A 17104-nucleotide genomic window follows, 5' to 3' on the forward strand; every position below is an offset into this window, starting at 1 on the left:
TTTGTACCGGCGGGAGGGTCCGGGCGGCAGCTGTAGTCGCAAAGTAGAGGCGCAGAGGCGGAAGTGGCGGTGTTTGTAGGCGGCACGCAATATGGCGGCGCAGGCTGTGGTAGCGCGAGGTCCCTGGTGGAGGCTGGTGCCCGGTGCGTTCCTCCTCCTTTCCCCTTCCTTTCCCCTTTCCAGCGAGGCGGCCGTGCTGTGGCTGGTCTCTCCTCCTCCTCCTCCACCGCCACTAATCCCGTCGCTTTTTCCCTTACAGCGCCGCTGTGGGAGCAGCCGCGCCGCCTGCAGCATGAGGGGCGGCCCAGCCCGTCCGACCAGGTGAGGCTCCCCCCGGGCGTAGCCTGCGGTGAGCTCCGCGCTCTGCTCCGCGCTTCCTACCGCCTCCGGGGCCGCTGCCGCCCTTACCGGGAGGGGCTCCGGTCAGGCAGCGGGGGCGTCTGAGAACCCTTTGCTGGGGCCTTTACGTAGCTCGGGCTCCTGGAGAGCCGGAATTCCTTGCAGAGCAGGAAGGCAGCGCCGAAGGAGATGACCCGGCGTTGAAGTTGAGGCGCTGTAGATATACGGTATCTTAAGCGTTGTCACCTCAACCAGCCGTCTCGGCAGCTCGAATGTGGTGCAAAAAACTTTGGCAGCGCTGATTTCCTGTATATAGCTGAGAGAATGCACTAGGTCTGGTGGTTAGGTCATAAAAATGTGTTGTCTGGCACCAGCAAAAACTTCTAAAAATAGTCTTTCTCTGCGCAAATTCTACCGATGTCTGCAAAAATGAAACTTCTTCTTCCACTTGTATCTTGAAATGATTTGGTGCAGGGTGTGTTCTGAAGCTTAAGGAGCCTTTCAGGGCTTGGGAGATATTTGGCAATCTCTCAGTTAAAGCATGTGAGCAGACAGGAGCTCCCTCAGGCCACTTGCTTTGAAATTACTTTCAAAAAAAGTCTCTTGTGACTTGTCAGACAACTACCTTACTACCAGCTTTTGTGGGTATTGCCTTCTAAGTAAAGGGTGTAAGCACTCTTTTCTTGATTGCTGTGACTTGTTACATTGTCATTAAGACATAAAAGGCTGTGTAGCTGTGAGAAGTTTTTTAGATTGCTAGGTACCAATCTGTGTGTTAGAGAAACAGAGATAAGAAAGTTACTGAAAAACTTCAGTGATGTACTAAATACCTCTTTAGGTTTCAAGGCATATTTTGCCCAAAGGATAAAAATAACAAACATTCCCTATTTCTTGTGAAGCTTACAGATGTTAATAATTCTCTAATTTCAGCCCATACAAATGGAGAACCCCTATAAAGAGCCTCCTAAAAAATGTGTCTTGTGTGGAATAAGTGTGGACTACAAGAATGTGCAGGTGAGTTAGAAAATTCCTGTCCCTAGATGAAGGTAACTGGTTTGCTATTTTTAAATGTGTGTGTAGGAAGTCCACAAGAATAAAAAATGAAAAAATCATTCACATATGTTAGGGGCTTAAAACTTAAGAGTAAGAATGTGTGCAGGCAAGGGCCAAATAATGCAGCTGTGATAAGCTGTCCAATCTACTAGTCCTATGTGCAGGTGTTATAACTTTGTTATTTACCAAGTAGAGTCCTCTATTCTAATTCCACTGTCATACAGCTTAAATATTATGGCATATAAAATATTGTCTAACTCCAAGCTATACTTTTTCTTGTCTCCAGGTAGAACTGAGTTTTTTGTAAAAACAGACCAAAAAATGAAAAATAGAATGCAAGTAGTAAAATAAAGCTCTCTAAAAAGTTCTTAAACTGACTTTGGATTTCTTAAATAGCTTCTTTCCCAGTTTGTTTCTCCGCATACTGGCTGCATTTATGGCAGGCATATAACAGGTATGTGAAGTATCAAATTAAATAATTTACTGGCTAATATTAATGTTCTTGTGAGTCCAAGTAACTGTGTATCAGCTATCTTTCCAAAAGTAATTACTGCCAACTCTATACATTTTGTAATAGTATTCCTCTGACTTAGTAGCCTTCATCAAGGAATGAATATATCCCTTAATTATATGGGTTTTTTTTGTATTTAACAGTATAAGCAGACATGCATTTTTCTAGGAAGACTTAGACAAAGCTAGAGGGAATTGACAGTAATGGCACTTCTACCCTTTAATGATTTGGTTATTGTTGACTTAGGAGACTGAAAATGATTTTTCTCTTCAGGCTTGTGCAACAAGAAACAGAAGGAAATTACAAAAGCCATTAAAAGAGCTCATGTACTTGGTAAGTATGATTACGCTTTTGAGTTTAAGCCAAGCCTACTTTCCTATTAAAAAAACCCCTCCATCTTATCTTTTTACAGGATTTATGCCAGTTATGTTTAAGGACCCATCGTTTCTCACAGACCCCAAGATATGTAATATCAAGTATCCAGAGTAATATACTATGAAGAAATAAACAATAAAACTGCTTTTCATGTTTATATACTTTTTTTACTGGAAGTGTGGTTGGCTAGCATAATGCATCACTGACTGAAGGGTGGATGTCAGTTGCTTTTTTTATGGTCAAGTCTCTAAAATTGTGTGAAGGAAGTGAAAGCAATAGTAGAAATGGGCAACTGTATGGACCACTTCCTCTGCTCCCAGGTCTTGCTAAAGTTCAGGTGTCCGTTTTTCCCATGCTGGATTGGAAGGGGGGAACAAATAAACAAGTAGTTGATAGGTAAGGATGAATTAAAGTATTTAAACTGTGGCAATTTATGTAGACAGCTAATTCTGTTAAGCATGTTACCTGTGTTCATTTGATGCTCCCTGCCTCGGCTTCTGCTGAGGAAAGGGTAGTGCTGCTTCTTCAACAGTACTACAACAGGAAGTTGTATTACTCTGAGGCAGTATGTGACATAGTTATGACTGCTAACATCCTGCTAGCATAGTCTTTAAACCCTGAGAGAGCGAATACAGATTTAACTCTGGAAGGCAAAATGAGGGAATGTCATCTGGACTTGTCTCTATGCCAAACGGGATTCCTGCATTAAACCCCCCCCAAAACTAAAAAACCCTAAACCTGTATGTCTTTCAAAAATGCACTGGTTTTTTTATCCCTGCAGTGATATAAATTGTTGTGTCACTTGAATATGCTGGCAGTAACTTTTGGTGCAAGGTCATCTGGACAAATTGCTAACAGATCAGAAAGTAGGAGAGTGTGGGTATTCATTTGTGTCTCTAATTTTTTCCAACATGTCCTCATCTGTTTCAGTGCTACTCAGCATAAGCTTCCTTTCCTGGTCACTGTCTTCTTGGTCTTGAAGTAATTTTTGGTGAAGCTGCAGTGATCTGGATTTCTTGAATGACTTTGATCCTGCTGTGGTCCCTCTGACTTTACGCTTGGTTAGGTGTCTTGTTTCAGCTTCAGTGAAGTCTCTTTCCTCTACCATGAGAGTCAGTTTGTCCATAACATTAATATTATGGTCAATGTTACAGCAGTTCTTGAATATCTGTCGGCCTTTGAAGGAAACAATACATGTCTGAAGTCCAGAATTGGGGAAGAATGTTTGCATTGCCTGGCAAAGGAGGACATTCTCCTTTGGCTCTTCTGTGTAGTCCCTGTCTTCTCCTGGAAAAAAAAAAAAGCTAGAGTTGCAGTCCCTCTTGTACACTTCTACCACTACTGTTTTGGCTGCCTCAAGTTCAGAAGTGTGTTGTGCTTCTGTCAAATCAATCAACTTTGGAAGTCAGTAAGACTGGCATTGCATTTATTTAACTTACCTGAACAACTTTGTTGCTTTTTCCTCTTTATTTCTTCTTTTAATTGGCTCACCTCTGCTAAGAGCTTCTCTACAGATCGTTCACTGGCTTCTACTGTAGAGCATATTTTCTGCAAGGAAAAGAACATTTGATGGGATTAACAGTATTCACAGAAGCTGACTTTAACCTTGTTACAAAATCCTTAAAGTTACTCATGACTTTTTAAGTTGGACACAAAGTATTAAAATGCTTAAGTAATGAGGTTGAGGTAGATTTTAGAGATGATAACTTCAACCTTGTGTTGAATGAGGTGCAAGATGCAAATTTATCAGTGGAACTGAGGATTTATCACTGTACTTTTTTTTATCAAATGGAAACTTAAGTCTTCAACTTTGAGAACTTAGTGTACAGCTACAGTAAATGGAACTCCCTGATCTTTCAACATGTGCTTCCAAGGCACAGCTTTGTTTCTTATTTAGTGCAAGATGGTATACCCTTTGCTCGGCTTGGTTTTGTAGTACTGCTGAAAGTAACTGTATCGGCAGGTATGCCTGACTTACCTTCAGTTCCTCCTGCAAAGTGGCATACATCTCATTTATCTTATGAACCTCTTGTAAGGATCCATCTTCGTAAAAGAATTCTGAACTGTCAACCAAGAATATAATTGCAAGTTAATGATCCCAGTGCTTACTTAGTAGGAGTATAGTGAATAAAGAAGCATTTTGAGCTTCAACACCAGGTGCCTATGTTGAGAGAGACAGCTGCTCTCATGGCAAAGTATGGGACTTCACTAATTTCTGAGTACCTTGGGAAGGTAAATAGTTGTAGGAGACAGGTCAACAAGTGGGCTGGGTATGGCTGTAGCATTTGCAAAAGCACTTAAAAAAAAAGTTTTATAGAAAGATAACTATACTTAACTGAAAGCTAGAGCTATCAGTAAATATGGCATGTATTGTACCTGTGTTGTCTTACTGCTCTCACAAAACCAGAAGATATGCAGGAACCGGACACTGTTCTGTAACCTTGCTGTTCTGCCATGCCCAAGTTGGTAACCACCAAAGGAACTTTCTGGAAAAGACTTAAAAAGCAGAAGTATGAGAACTGATTTATTAACATCCAAAGGCCTCTCTTTAGTTAAAGGTTCTTGACCATTAAGCATCCCAGATGGAGGTTTACAGCATAGTTAGTTCTTGCTAAATGTATCCTATCACCCATAGACAACTTCTTATGGCTAAAGGCAAACTACAAGAGCAAAAAGACTCTGAGCAATGCCTCTAGTATTTTCCCACTTCTGGGTGTGAGTTGCAATAAATCAATACTTGCTTGTTATGCCTAGCCTATGGGCAGCATGTTTCTGAAAATAACTGAAAATTACCACCAATTTAAGTATTTCAATGATATGTGAAGATGAACACCATGCATAGTTGAAGTCCTAGACACAAAACCAAACTGAGCAAGAACAGCTTATGTGCATAAAGGAACTGACAGCGTCTGCCTGTTGATGCTGGCACTACAGATAGTCATAAAGGCAAATTCCCCGAACAGAATTCCAGGGTAAGATTACAACGAGGCTCCAGCAATATAAGAAATTATCTTATTTAATGTGTAAGTTTCAAGGGTAAAATACACAGTGTCAACAATAGTTCAATTGCAACAAAAAAAACCCAAACTGTTCCAACTTATAGCACGTGCTGTGCTATTGCTTTATTAAAAGTAGAGAACAAACCAATTACCCTTCTTGTGGCCGATGTAAGGCATGTTCCAGTCTGTAAGTAGAACAACTTTCTGTCATCACGCTAGAGGTTAACAAAAGGAATACAAGGCCCTGATTTGATAGGTGAGACTGTAAATTCTTATGAAGAAGTCTTTCCCGGAATGTCATGGTCTGGTCTGTGTTACGCCTGAATTTGTACCATCCTATTACACTCTGCAGGCAGAAGAAGATTGATTATTACTTTTGAATTGTGCTGTCCCTGTGTGTCATATTGAAGCAAGCTAGAGGATTCAGTACAAAGTCATGAATCTGAATTGTTCAGTGATGTGTATATATTGAAGTAGTTAGTTAACGTGAAACCCTTAAAGCATCTAAGTCTAATTTGAGTATGACAACTCCTTTCTTTCCTTCAAAACCATGTGTTGAACTGGCCCGTTTTCTGATGTTGTGCTCAAGGTGAAACTCTGCAAACTTGGTACTGCTATTTTGCTGGTTGGCTCTTTCCAGCGTCTACCTCCCCTTGGGAAACTTTCTTCTGTGGAGAAGACTGTAAGTTTTTTTCGTCAAGTGGCACTTAACCACTTGAGTGAGCTGATGTCAACTGATCTTAAGCTAGAAATCAGTAGAATCCCTTTGGGATGTTTGAACTGTTTGCTTGAGAAATAAATAAGAAAAAAAAGTTGTGACGTATATGTAGGGAAACACAGTCAAAAATAACATAAACTGTTCTTTTAGGGGGGAAAGATGATGCAGCTGCCTTGACCAGCAGTGTGAGGAACTAGATACAAGATAAAAAAAGATGAAAGAGAAAAAAAAACTTGATACAAGAGGTATCCAGAACAGCCCCCAAAATCTGAGTGAGCTCCTTGGTATAGTTTAGGTTTGAAAATAAAGTACCTTCTTACAGCCTGATAGTATTTTCTTCAAGGCAAGTTCATTCAGTTCTCCTGCAGAATTATAAAAGCTAGAAGAAAATTAGGACAATTAGAGGAAAAAAAAAATGCTACTGTAGAAATAATTATTCCCTAGTAGTCTGGCAGTCATCCCACTTTAATAGCTATTTTTCCCCCTGGTAAGCATAAAGATATGCTGATACAGCTGCTCTGCTAGGACAGTGCAGATAATTTCATTACTCAGATATGTAGGTGGTCTTGTACAGCTTAGATGCTGTTCTGGCCTCAGTGCTGTTGGGACACAAGTTAAAGGTAGCATCTATATCCTTTTGACTACAAAATAGAAAGATGCCTTCAATTTGATATGAAATGCCTTTCTAGTAACATCTGGGTTTATTAGTTTTCAGAAAGTTTTGAGAAGGAAATTTGTGTTGTGATTCTCCCCTTCTAGGGATGCAAACCCGCACAGCTGTGTTCCTGTCTATGATGGAACTCTAAATACTAGTCCTTGAAATTACTCCTGCCATGAGGCTAACAAGTGTTTCTGACCCACTTAGAAGCCTATGGCTGATGCTACCTTTTTATTTCTTTCTTTTTGTTTTGAGGGTGAGGGGTTGGGATGTGTGCTTTAAAAAAGCAATGTTGTTTGTTCAGTATGTTGATGTTATTCTGTAGTTCATATGGTATCATAGCTCATCAGAAGGTACAGTATGCCATATCTCTATTTTTATATACACAGACAAACACTAAAAAAGGACATGAAGAACCAAAATAGGAATAACATAAGGCATTTTGTATCTGTTATTCCAAGGGGTTGATATGGCTGCTGTAGTTACAGCCAGGTGAGTTTCTCAGTAATGTAATAAAAGCTTTACTCTCGAAGAGTTCAAGTTAGGGTTAATTTTAACTTCTTCATATCTGTTTACGTAAGATTCTTACCTGAACAACTGGTAGCATGGAACATGCTTCTGTATATCTGGAAAGAGAAGGTAATATTACTCTGGGTTCATCAGTTCAAGATGTATATTCTTCTATCTACTATGATCAGAATTAAACTGCTAGAAGAACCGAGAAGGAATTCTAAAAATCAAATGCATTAACATCTAATTAAATAAGATTAAGAAAGGATTTTTTTTTTAAAAAAGATTCTAATTCATTTTTCAAATGTAAAGGGAACCACTGATATAAACTGTATTTTTTACACATTTTTCTGTTTTGTCAAGTGAAAAATCAAATTGGGCACTTTATTTTTCCCTCCCTTCTGTTGAGTACAGGAGTACTATGTAATATGAAAGACTTCACTTGAGTTACTCTGCAGCAAGGCATGGATCCTGTTAGTAAGAAAGATGAGGCTGGAGAACAGAAACCCATAGGGTAGATGATGAGAACTGGAACACTGACTACTAGAAAAAAACTGTAGGTGATCTAATGGCATTCTAAATCCTTTTTTTCCCCCCTAAATTCTTCACTACTTTCATTTTCATGAGTTAACTAAAAAAAAAAAACCCACACCAAACTTTGGAGCAACTAACTCTGCCTATGAGCATGTGATGACAAGACTGGGTAACTTGATTGCCACCACAAAAAATGCCTCATATTTTTGGTTCAGCTGTGAGACTCAGTGGAGGAAAGTGTTACACCTTGATTGTATCCTAGAGTAAAACTAGAAAATGGGAAGCAATTTCTCCCTACCATATTGTCAGGAAGATTGGAAAGAAGAAACTGGATTATCTTCTTTCTTTTTTGTGTAACTGCATTTTAAAGGGAGTTAAATGTGTGTGCATGTGCACATATACATATGTTTCTGTTAAGGGCTAGTATAAAATGCACATCCACTTCAATCCCCTGAAGACTATAAAGAAAAATACATCTGGCATCTGCTCAATGAAATACATAAATAGCTTGCAGCCTTCACACACTGTATTCTATAAGCTCCAAATTAGGTAATAGAGGCTAACACATTAGTGTTAGTTCACATCACTGAAATAGGCCAAGCTATTCCAGTGCAACTCTAGTCCAGGAGAGTTTGTGACATGGCCAAGACAAAGGAGTCTAAGCCTTAAATTACCTTCAATGTGACAAAATATTTGCCAAAGAGGAGCTATTTAAGGAAGTAAGAACTAGTATTTCTATTAAATTATTATATTTTCTACTGTAAAATTGTAATTTTTTAAATCAATTAAAATGTTACAAAATAACCCTTCCAGGTGGTGGGTTTTTTGTTTTTTTTTTTTTTTACATCAAGGTGGTCCCCAGGATCTAGCAGCTTTGATCTTGCTGTAAGGTGTTGACCGCCCTCATTCAAAACTGTAAGCAGTTGTATATTGCCTGCAACCAAGCGTGGTATTAAAAATGTGGACAGACTAACCGATTGTATAAACAACTTCAACATCATCCATTTGTGAGTCAGTAATGCTGTTCTTGGCTTCACCTTTCACATCTCCAAGGAGAAACCCTTCCTTTAGGGGGGAGAGAAAAGAAGAAGTTCACATTAACAGCAGCATTGAACAAGACTTTGTCCAATATTAACAGTGGAAATGCTGTCTTCAGGAGAGGAAAAGAGGTGTCAAAATGAACTGTTTGTTTTTTTTTTAAACAGAGTAGGTTCTCACTCATTTTTCAAACCTATTTAAGGAAAAAAGAAGTTGGAATGTGTACAGAGCTGTTTCCCATTCCTCATGTTTTCATTCACAAGTGAACAGTTTGTGGCTGTACAGGTGATGCTCACCTCCAGGGCTTAGGCCAGAAGGCCTGACCAGCACTTTGGTCAGTCCTTGACAAGGCACGGTGCTGCTGCTGCCACACCAGGCGTCCGGTAGCCCACACCTCCTCGTTTTTAAAAGAAAAAACCCACCATTTCCCGCCATTAGTGACCACGGAAAGAAACCACCGTTGCAGCAGGGTGCAGCGGGGAGGGAAATACACTGCAAAACCGCGCTCCAGCACAGCACGCAGTCAGGGCCTGGACGTGCGTGGGGCCCTCCCCAGCAGCGGGGTGCCGGCGGGCCTGCGGTGGGAGGCAGGCCGCCCTCCTGACGGGGCCGGGGGGGGGCGACGGCGGCGGCGGGCTCCGCCATGGCGGCGGCTGGCTGCCCGCGCGACCAACGGCCGCCCCTCCCTCCCTCCCTCCCTCCCTTCGCTTCCCCCGCTCCCCCCGCCCGTTCCCTCCGCCCCGCCCCGCCCCGTCCCGTCCCGTCCCCTCCCGGCGGCGGGGCCCCGCGGCACCCACCGTGTCCGAGTCGGTGCTGAGGTGCTGGAAGGCGAGGGCGCCGAAAACGAAGCCCGAGAGCAGAGCCGACGTGCTCTCGCCCTCCATGCCCTCGACAATGGCGGGCCGCGCCGCGGCGGCGGGAGCCCCCAGCGGTCGCTGGCGGCAGGGCAGGGCAGGGCCCGGTCGGGCCCATGGCCTTCCCGTGAGGAAGCGGCGGGGGAGAGAGGAGGAGGCGTCTGGGGCCCGGGCAGCGGCCTGTCCCGTCTCTTCAGCCGCCCGTCCTCCTCGCTCTGCGTCAGCCCTCGCCCCCTCCGCGCCCGCTTCAATCCTCCCTCGCTCTCCGGGCCTCTTCCCGCTTCCTGCCCGGCGAGGGTCAGTCCAAACCCAGCCCTTTTGGTTTGCCTTAAATGGTGTAATTCTTAAGTCTAAATCCCTATTTTGTTTTTGGCTTTAAGGTGAAACAATGCGCCGATTTAGGAAGGCTGTTCGGGTCCCCCGCGTTTCATGGGTGGCTTCTGGAGCAAGGGACTGCAGGCGCCACAGCAAGGGCTTGTTCCCGAGGGCAAGGTGAGATGTCCTGGCCTCCGTGATGCCTGCCTGCGCGCTTTGGGACCTGACGTAGCTCCAGGCCAAAAGTCAGGGTTTGTGCTTACAGAAGCACCTCATTGATCGTACTAAGAGCTTTAGTAAAGCATCAAAACAGCATTTGAACCGAGCTGGCTGGCCCACATCATCCGGCTAGCAGTGTGGGTGGAGCAAGCTACACTCGTGTCTTCGCAGCGGGAGGGTTGTGTCATGCCGGCCTGCAACGTGAAAAGGCAGAGGTCGCCGCCTGAGCTCCTGTATGTAACAAGGTTGTACCTTTTGAAACAGGACGTGCGGCTCTGAGTATGTCTGGACCTGCACTGTCCTGTTGAGGATCGTGGTGAGAATCTTCTGAGTTAATAACGTAATAAACTGTCATAAGGAAGTAATAAAATGATAGTGCTAAACAGTGATCTGACAGCAATAAGTTTTACCACGTCTTCCTAAGGTATAGACTGAGTTTGCGGAATGTATGTTTTGTCTTTTTCAGTAGTCACATATTACTTCTTTTAAATATTTCTAGTAACATATTTTTTCACATTCTAACAGTGTTCCTCACCATATCAGCCAGAAGAAAGCTCTAGAAAAACATTTCAGGAAGGGAGAGTTAAAAGTGACAGCATTCTTTGAAATGTGGTCAGTAATCCGGTCTAAAGGCCACAGGAGTTTTTCCCCTTCACTTCAGGAGAGCAAATGTTTGATTTCATCCCTCACCAGCACTATAGGTAAGTGTATTTTTAGCCTTAGACATTAATTTCCTGATTCCTGAAATAGGATGTATGCTCCTGTGGTCTTTCAAGAGGTGTTTCCATGATTTTGGGATCTCACACATATATTTTTAGGTTGCATATAAAATTAACGTTTTTAGTGCAATTTCTTTTTCCTTAAAACTTGTTGGCAAGATTTAGAAGGAGAATGGTTAGTTCTGATGTAATCACATTTAAATAAAATTCCTTATGGATTATTTAAAATATGTGAATGGTGCCAATATTTAGAAGAGGAAGATTGTTGTGATTCTTACCTGTTGTCACAGTGGAGAGAGGGAGCAGCTAAGACTTTTATTTCTCAACACACTCATAAATAATCTAGATCTCTCAATAAGGGGGTGACAAGTCTCCAGATGATACAGAATGTTTGACAAGATTAATGGGAAAGAGCTAGTATGCATTTCTTGCAGTGCAGAATACATGGTACTAAACGCCTGAGTAGGAAGTACAACACAACTGAAGTGATACATTGCAACAAATTACTCCATTATGGACCAAGTTGCCAGGGTGGAGGCAACAAGAACAAATGGATATGACCAGCTTCCATAGCCGATTGTGGAGAAAATTATGAAAGCAAACATGAATACTGACATCTTTCAGAAATTGCCCCAAAGGACCCAGTGCTGTGATTGCAGTCACTCCTAAGCCAGAACTGTGAGAAAATTTTATGCATTTAATCAATGCAATAAATGTCGGGCATTGACAAATTATTCTATTGCATTCAGCATCGATGACATGCAAACCATATACAAGATTTATATTGACAATATATGAGATATGTATTGACAGTCATGTAATGCCTACACATCTGATGGGCATCTATATGTTGCTGAGGCAAACAAATGTAGTCAGAACATATAGTGGACTTCCTGCTTTTGTGATACAAAGACACAAGCCTGTTGTAAGCTACAGGATATGATAAATGAGGTTCTGTAATTGTGGTATTTATCTTGTGTGGAAACAAGACTGCTTGTGTGGTCAGAGCTAAATGTGTTACAGTTATCCTAATGAGGGATACAATACTTATTCTGCAATGTTTTCATAATTCAACTGTTGATGGCCAAAGATAAACTCTAAATAGGACAATATTACTGCGGTCAGATATAAACACAGATCTGTTTAGTCAAGTAGGTGGAATCTGTGCAGACCTAAAGAGCAGCAGACATAGATCAGTTAGCGTATAAATGCAGAGGAGTGGATATTTGCACTTTAGTGCATAAAGACAGTGTGGTTCCCATAAATAAATATTGCACCTGACATTGCTTACCATGCAATAGGTCATCTTTAAGGTTATTCTGGCCTTTGGATGATTTTTCACAAATGAAGCGTGAACCTCGGTCTTGATAAAAATTGAAACAAAACTACCAGAGATTATTTCACCCTTGAGTAGCAATCAGGTTAGGAGTTTGCTGAATGTGAGGTTGAGAATTGAGAAGATATAAACAAAAACCAAAAGGGTGCTTTTTTGGTTATAGCTGGCAAAAGTTTAATTGAAAAAGAGGTATTCTTAGTAGTTTTCATGTGTGAGTGCAGACATCAGAATTACTGGAGTGCAGAATGCTCTGGTCAGTCCTGTTTGAAAGACTTTCTTATCCTGAAAAACATAATCCCGGTACCCCTGGTTGTTAAGAGATGCTGGGAAATCAGCCCAGGTTTGCTCTCTTGATTTTGTGTCATTGACTTTTCTAAGTAGAACAGTCTGTTTTGCTGTCTTTGTAGCATGGCAAAACTTGCATAGAAATACCAAGGAGCCCTACAGTTGGAGTCAGAGGAACAATTCTAGCAATAGTAGCACCTTCATGTGCCTAATGACAATGCTAGGGTGTACTTCTAGATGTAAGCAGCTTTTGATCATGTTGCAGCTCAAAACAGGTAAACAATGTACCCTGTATATTTGTTGTAAAAAAAAAGATCAACTGATAGAAGATTGACCATGATTGATAGTCATGGAGCCTCCTGTCATTTGCCTCAGGTAGAAATAACTCTTTGTTAACTTGGACGGAATGTATTCAACATCTGAAGCAGCACCAGGCTGAAGTTGATGTGTCAGTGCTCTTTTGGAACAGTATCTGCTAGGGACATATGATGTTCTGGTAGTCTGATAAGAAAGAAGTTACAAGAAAGGCAGGCCGGTATTGGCTGCAAACTCTCCTCTATGACATCCCTCTAGGTATCTTTTGGAGTCACTGGAATAGTTAGTATTGGACAGGAAGGAGACTGTCCTGGTTTCAGCTGGGATAGAGTTAACTGTCTTCCTAATAGCTGGTACAGTGCTGTGTTTTGAGTTCAGTATGCAAAGAATGTTGATAACACTGATGTTTTCAGTTGTTGCTAAGTAGTGTTTGGACTAAAGTCAAGGATTTTTCAGCTTCTCATGCCCAGCCAGCGAGAAGGCTGGAGGGGCACAAGAAGTTGGCACAGGACAGAGCCAGGGCACCTGACCCAAACTGGCCAACAGGGTATTCCATACCATGGGACATCCCATTTAGTATAGGAACTGGGAAGTGGGGGTGGGGAATTGCCGCTCGGGGACTAGCTGGGTGTTGGTCGGCGTGTGCTGAGCAATTGCACTGTGCATCATTTGTACATTCCAATCCTTTTATTATTGCTGTTGTCATTTTATTAGTGTTATCATTATTAGTTTCTTCTTTTCTGTTCTATTAAACCGTTCTTATCTCAACCCACGGGTTTTACTTCTTTTCCCGATTTTCTCCCCATCCCACTGGGTGGGGGGGTAGTGAGTGAGCAGCTGTGTGGTGCTTAGTTGCTGGCTGGGGTTAAACCACAACAGAGGCATACCTGGAAAGAGTGATTCCCAAAATTTCTGCATGAATCCTTCTCTTTAGAAGCCATACAAATTGTTCTTTCTAGTCTATGTCCATGGTAGGTAATATATCAAAGGGAGGGCAAAACCACAGTGGTGCTCTTTGAAAGCTGTTATGTGCTATTGCAGTTTTTATCTGTTCACGGTGTATATGCACCTGCTTGAAAGATGACTGCTGTGTAGCCACTCCTGTGCAGGAAAAGGCTGTTTATACCGGATTTAATCCTCCCATATAAGGTGCTACAGGTAGGCAGAAGTCAGTGCTCTGCTTGCTTCTCCTTGCTGTGAAAAAACAAATAGGTTATAATCCCAGTTCCCTCAGGCAATTGCAAAACATTACCTAATAATAAGAAATTAGTAGAATGACCATAAGGATCGAGAGCCAGGAGTAGGCAGCTGACAGTCACTCCATCTCCTTCTCATTTCCCTAGGAGACCAGGAATATCTTCATTGTTTCAAGTGAACTTCTTATGCTTGCAGGTGTCAATTTGAGATTTGTTACATTAAAGAGAGCTTAGCCTTTGAATTCCTTGTGTGTCACCAGCATGCCTTTCTTCTAAGTTGGATTTCATTCTTCCAAATGAAGAGAGAGTTTTGCACATTAAGTGTCTTGCAACTTTTCCTGACATGTAGGGTACTTCATCATTTGGGTGTTTTGGTGTTTGGTTTGTGGTTTGTTTTTTTTACCTTTCAACCATGTGATGTTAAAGGTTTGCAGTGGAATGGTAAGAACACTGAAATGTTTTGCATCATTTCAGGAGGTACAAAGTGGATAAAGCAGAGAATAAAGATAAGAAGAGACCTGGCCATATGTATCTTGTAGTGCCTTTAGGCTAGATAGTTTGACCACCTCAATAGGGGGGCTACTAGCAACTCTTCCTCTTCTTTCACTTTATGTGGGAATGCCATCCCTATGGCCTCACCTTTCACAGCCCTACAAGGGGCTGGAGCTCCAGGCTGGTCCATGAATTCAAGGTGATGCTTTTACCACAGTGGGTTGTTGTAGTGCTGCATGTCCAGGAGAAAACTGGGTGGAATGCATATAGTAATTGTCTTTTGCTGTGTGGCAAATGTGACATGTTGGGAGAAAAGCAATAGACTCCCAGAGCCTCTCTGTTTTATTTGTTCCCCCTCCAAACCTGTTCTGCTTTTTTTGGCATATGCCTGTGATAGCTGTCAGCAGCCTCCAGAAAATGTCAGATATCTCGGACTGAGTAGTTTGCCAGGGAAAATTATAGCTGATGAAGGGCTGCAGTCCCATCATTCAGCATGATGGAGGAGTTCACTCGCTCTCTGTTTTTTTAGAAGGTGGCAGGGAAGAATTACAGTGTCTGCCTGTGCTCCTAGAGTGGCAGGCAATATGACTTTGTAAGGGTTAGACAGGCAGTGCAAATGACAAGGTCTTGCAGGATGGAAAACAATTCTCCCTCATTCAGGAGAGGAAACCTCTTCTTAGTCCCCCTGGGGTAGGGAAGTCTGTCTTTCCCTCTCTCCTTTTAAGAAATGATTCCTCTTCTATGTGCCTAGGCTTATTGCTGTGGCATCCTATTAAAAGAGTCACCACACCTTCCTGTTACTTCCTGGTGTGTTATCAATACTTCATTTGGCCCACCTTTCCTGCCTCAAATTAGGTCCCAGAAACTACCTCTGCCCTCCCGCCCACAAAGTTTTTAGCACCCAGATGACATGCATGCCAATCCCCTGTGCCAAGGCTGAAGGTAACTGTTCAGACATGTGCTGCATTGTGCCAGAGGATCAATGCCTGCTCATCCAGCTGCCTACCATATGCCACCTTAGGGAATGTGTATTAGCAGGGCAAGCCACTCAAGGAAGAGACCAGAAATGAGAACGTAAGGAACAGCAGTTAAATAGAAATGGGTGAGCAAAGCTGTTTTACAAACAATGAAACATTGTTCCTGGAGAAGCCTAGAGCAAGAGCCTTTTTGGTGAGGCAGGTGAGAAATAGTGGGTAATGGTGTGCCTGGCAGCAGCGGCGTAATAAGAGAGTGAGGGAGCTTGAGGTTGCCATTGAAAGAAAGAGTAATGGGAAAGCAGAAACAATTAAAAAACAAACCAACAAGGCTTTGTAGAAGGCACAGAAGGCTCAGAAAGAGCAAGGGGAGAGAAGGTAAAGCAGGTAAATAATGAAAAGAAGGTGCAAAAGAAAAGTTAGATTGCTGAAGAAGATGCGATATAGTTACAAAGACCTGAGGGATGGCATTCAGCAGTAAATCTGAAGATACAAAAGCTACTTGACTCATGACACAATAAGCATGTCATGATATCACATGAATATTACGGATGCACGACTAACCAAATCCAACAGGAGTTAAAACTCAGATTTATTCTTCAGCAAAAGTTAGTTAGAAGTCCGGTAACATTTTCTAAAACCACAGGCTCGATGATGTAAAGAGAATTAATACTACACGGCCGACTTAAGAATCCCCAAGATTTAAAGTGATGGCTCAAAACGCACATATCACTCCCCTAAAAGCTGAGGGCTCTCTCCCTGGAGGAGTTACCTCGGGTGGTGCCCCGACCCGAGGGGGAGTCCCCGACTGCAGACCCGCTGCTCCGAGGAGGACTGATTCCCACATGTCCTCCAGCGGGACCCCGTTTATAGCCCTGTCGAATCTGACCTGTGGTCATTTAATCCTATTGGCCAGGAGGGTCACCTCGGTGTACCTGGTGCATCTCGATTGACCAGTTCAAATTTCAACCTGCAGCCTCCAGGGTTTCCTTCCCCTTCTCCCTTCCTGGAGAAGTTTTGTTTCCTGCTGGCAGGAAGGAGGGGGGGAGGGGAACGTACAGCCACAATCCACCCTGTGACCACAGTCGTGATTTGACTGGTTTCTTTGGAGTGGTGGTACAGTCACCTCTTGCCTCCAAAGTTAAGAGGGAGTGCAGCTTGGTGAGTTTGACGCTCATTGTGGGTCATCATTCCCTTCTGGTCTAGAATTGAAGTGGAATATCGAACACAGGAATATTCAGTGTATGGACAGTTTTAAGGGAGTATACTTAATTGTTAGTACAGGCTTCACTACCAAGCGTTTGATAGAACTTATTGCAATATAGATTACAGTAATCATAACTACAAGCATTATTAAAGATTGGAGAAGGCTGGTTGCCCACCCCATGAAAGAAAATCCGAACATATCAAAACTTTTCTCAACCAGTTGGTCCCTGGTGCAGAAGCAATTGCCTCCTGGTCTCTTGCCATATTCTCTCGTTGATTTAGTCTTGAAGCCACATTGACACATTTGCAGTGAACACTGCCTGCAGTGGCTATATGTAATATTGGCTTTTATATGTGATACTTTTTTTTTTTTTTTATCAGCCAGTGGTATGCTAATTAAATTCTTATTGGTACCCTAAGAGGCTCGTGGCACTTGTATGTGGAATTGATTTCATCAG

General features: G+C 42.4%; 2 protein-coding genes and 1 pseudogene across 2 annotated transcripts; 2 read left to right on the forward strand and 1 right to left on the reverse strand.

Annotated features, from left to right (window-relative positions):
* Window positions 1-2435, forward strand: MRPS18C (mitochondrial ribosomal protein S18C). The gene is made up of 6 exons (XM_075034777.1): window positions 1-143; window positions 260-321; window positions 1270-1353; window positions 1789-1846; window positions 2177-2236; window positions 2316-2435. Exons 1-6 carry the CDS (start codon window positions 92-94, stop codon window positions 2390-2392), a joined length of 393 nt encoding a protein of 130 aa, XP_074890878.1. The 5' UTR covers window positions 1-91; the 3' UTR covers window positions 2393-2435.
* ABRAXAS1 (abraxas 1, BRCA1 A complex subunit) lies at window positions 2302-9794 on the reverse strand. Its single transcript, XM_075034765.1, has 9 exons — window positions 9533-9794; window positions 8672-8762; window positions 7243-7279; window positions 6308-6374; window positions 5430-5623; window positions 4655-4774; window positions 4257-4341; window positions 3718-3826; window positions 2302-3565 (listed from the first exon to the last, which is right to left on the reverse strand). Exons 1-9 carry the CDS (start codon window positions 9617-9619, stop codon window positions 3138-3140), a joined length of 1218 nt encoding a protein of 405 aa, XP_074890866.1. The 5' UTR covers window positions 9620-9794; the 3' UTR covers window positions 2302-3137.
* Window positions 9707-17104, forward strand: part of LOC142034074 (glycerol-3-phosphate acyltransferase 3-like) — a 20971-nt pseudogene continuing 13573 nt past the window's right edge.

Source organism: Buteo buteo, chromosome 1 (genome assembly GCF_964188355.1).
Source record: "Buteo buteo chromosome 1, bButBut1.hap1.1, whole genome shotgun sequence".
NCBI classification, from domain to species: Eukaryota; Metazoa; Chordata; class Aves; order Accipitriformes; family Accipitridae; genus Buteo; species Buteo buteo.

Bases quoted from the DNA above. Each gene is read 5' to 3' on its own strand.
- MRPS18C (XM_075034777.1), top strand. From the start codon at position 92: ATGGCGGCGCAGGCTGTGGTAGCGCGAGGTCCCTGGTGGAGGCTGGTG. The intron at 144-259 runs GTGCGTTCCTCC...TTTCCCTTACAG, and splicing joins CTGGTGGAGGCTGGTGCCCG to CGCCGCTGTGGGAGCAGCCG. The intron at 1,354-1,788 runs GTGAGTTAGAAA...TTTCTTAAATAG, and splicing joins TGGACTACAAGAATGTGCAG to CTTCTTTCCCAGTTTGTTTC.
- ABRAXAS1 (XM_075034765.1), bottom strand. From the start codon at position 9,619: ATGGAGGGCGAGAGCACGTCGGCTCTGCTCTCGGGCTTCGTTTTCGGC. The intron at 3,827-4,256 runs GTAAGTCAGGCA...TTTTCCTTGCAG, and splicing joins CTTTGCAGGAGGAACTGAAG to AAAATATGCTCTACAGTAGA. The intron at 3,566-3,717 runs GTAAGTTAAATA...TTTTTTTTCCAG, and splicing joins AAAGCAACAAAGTTGTTCAG to GAGAAGACAGGGACTACACA.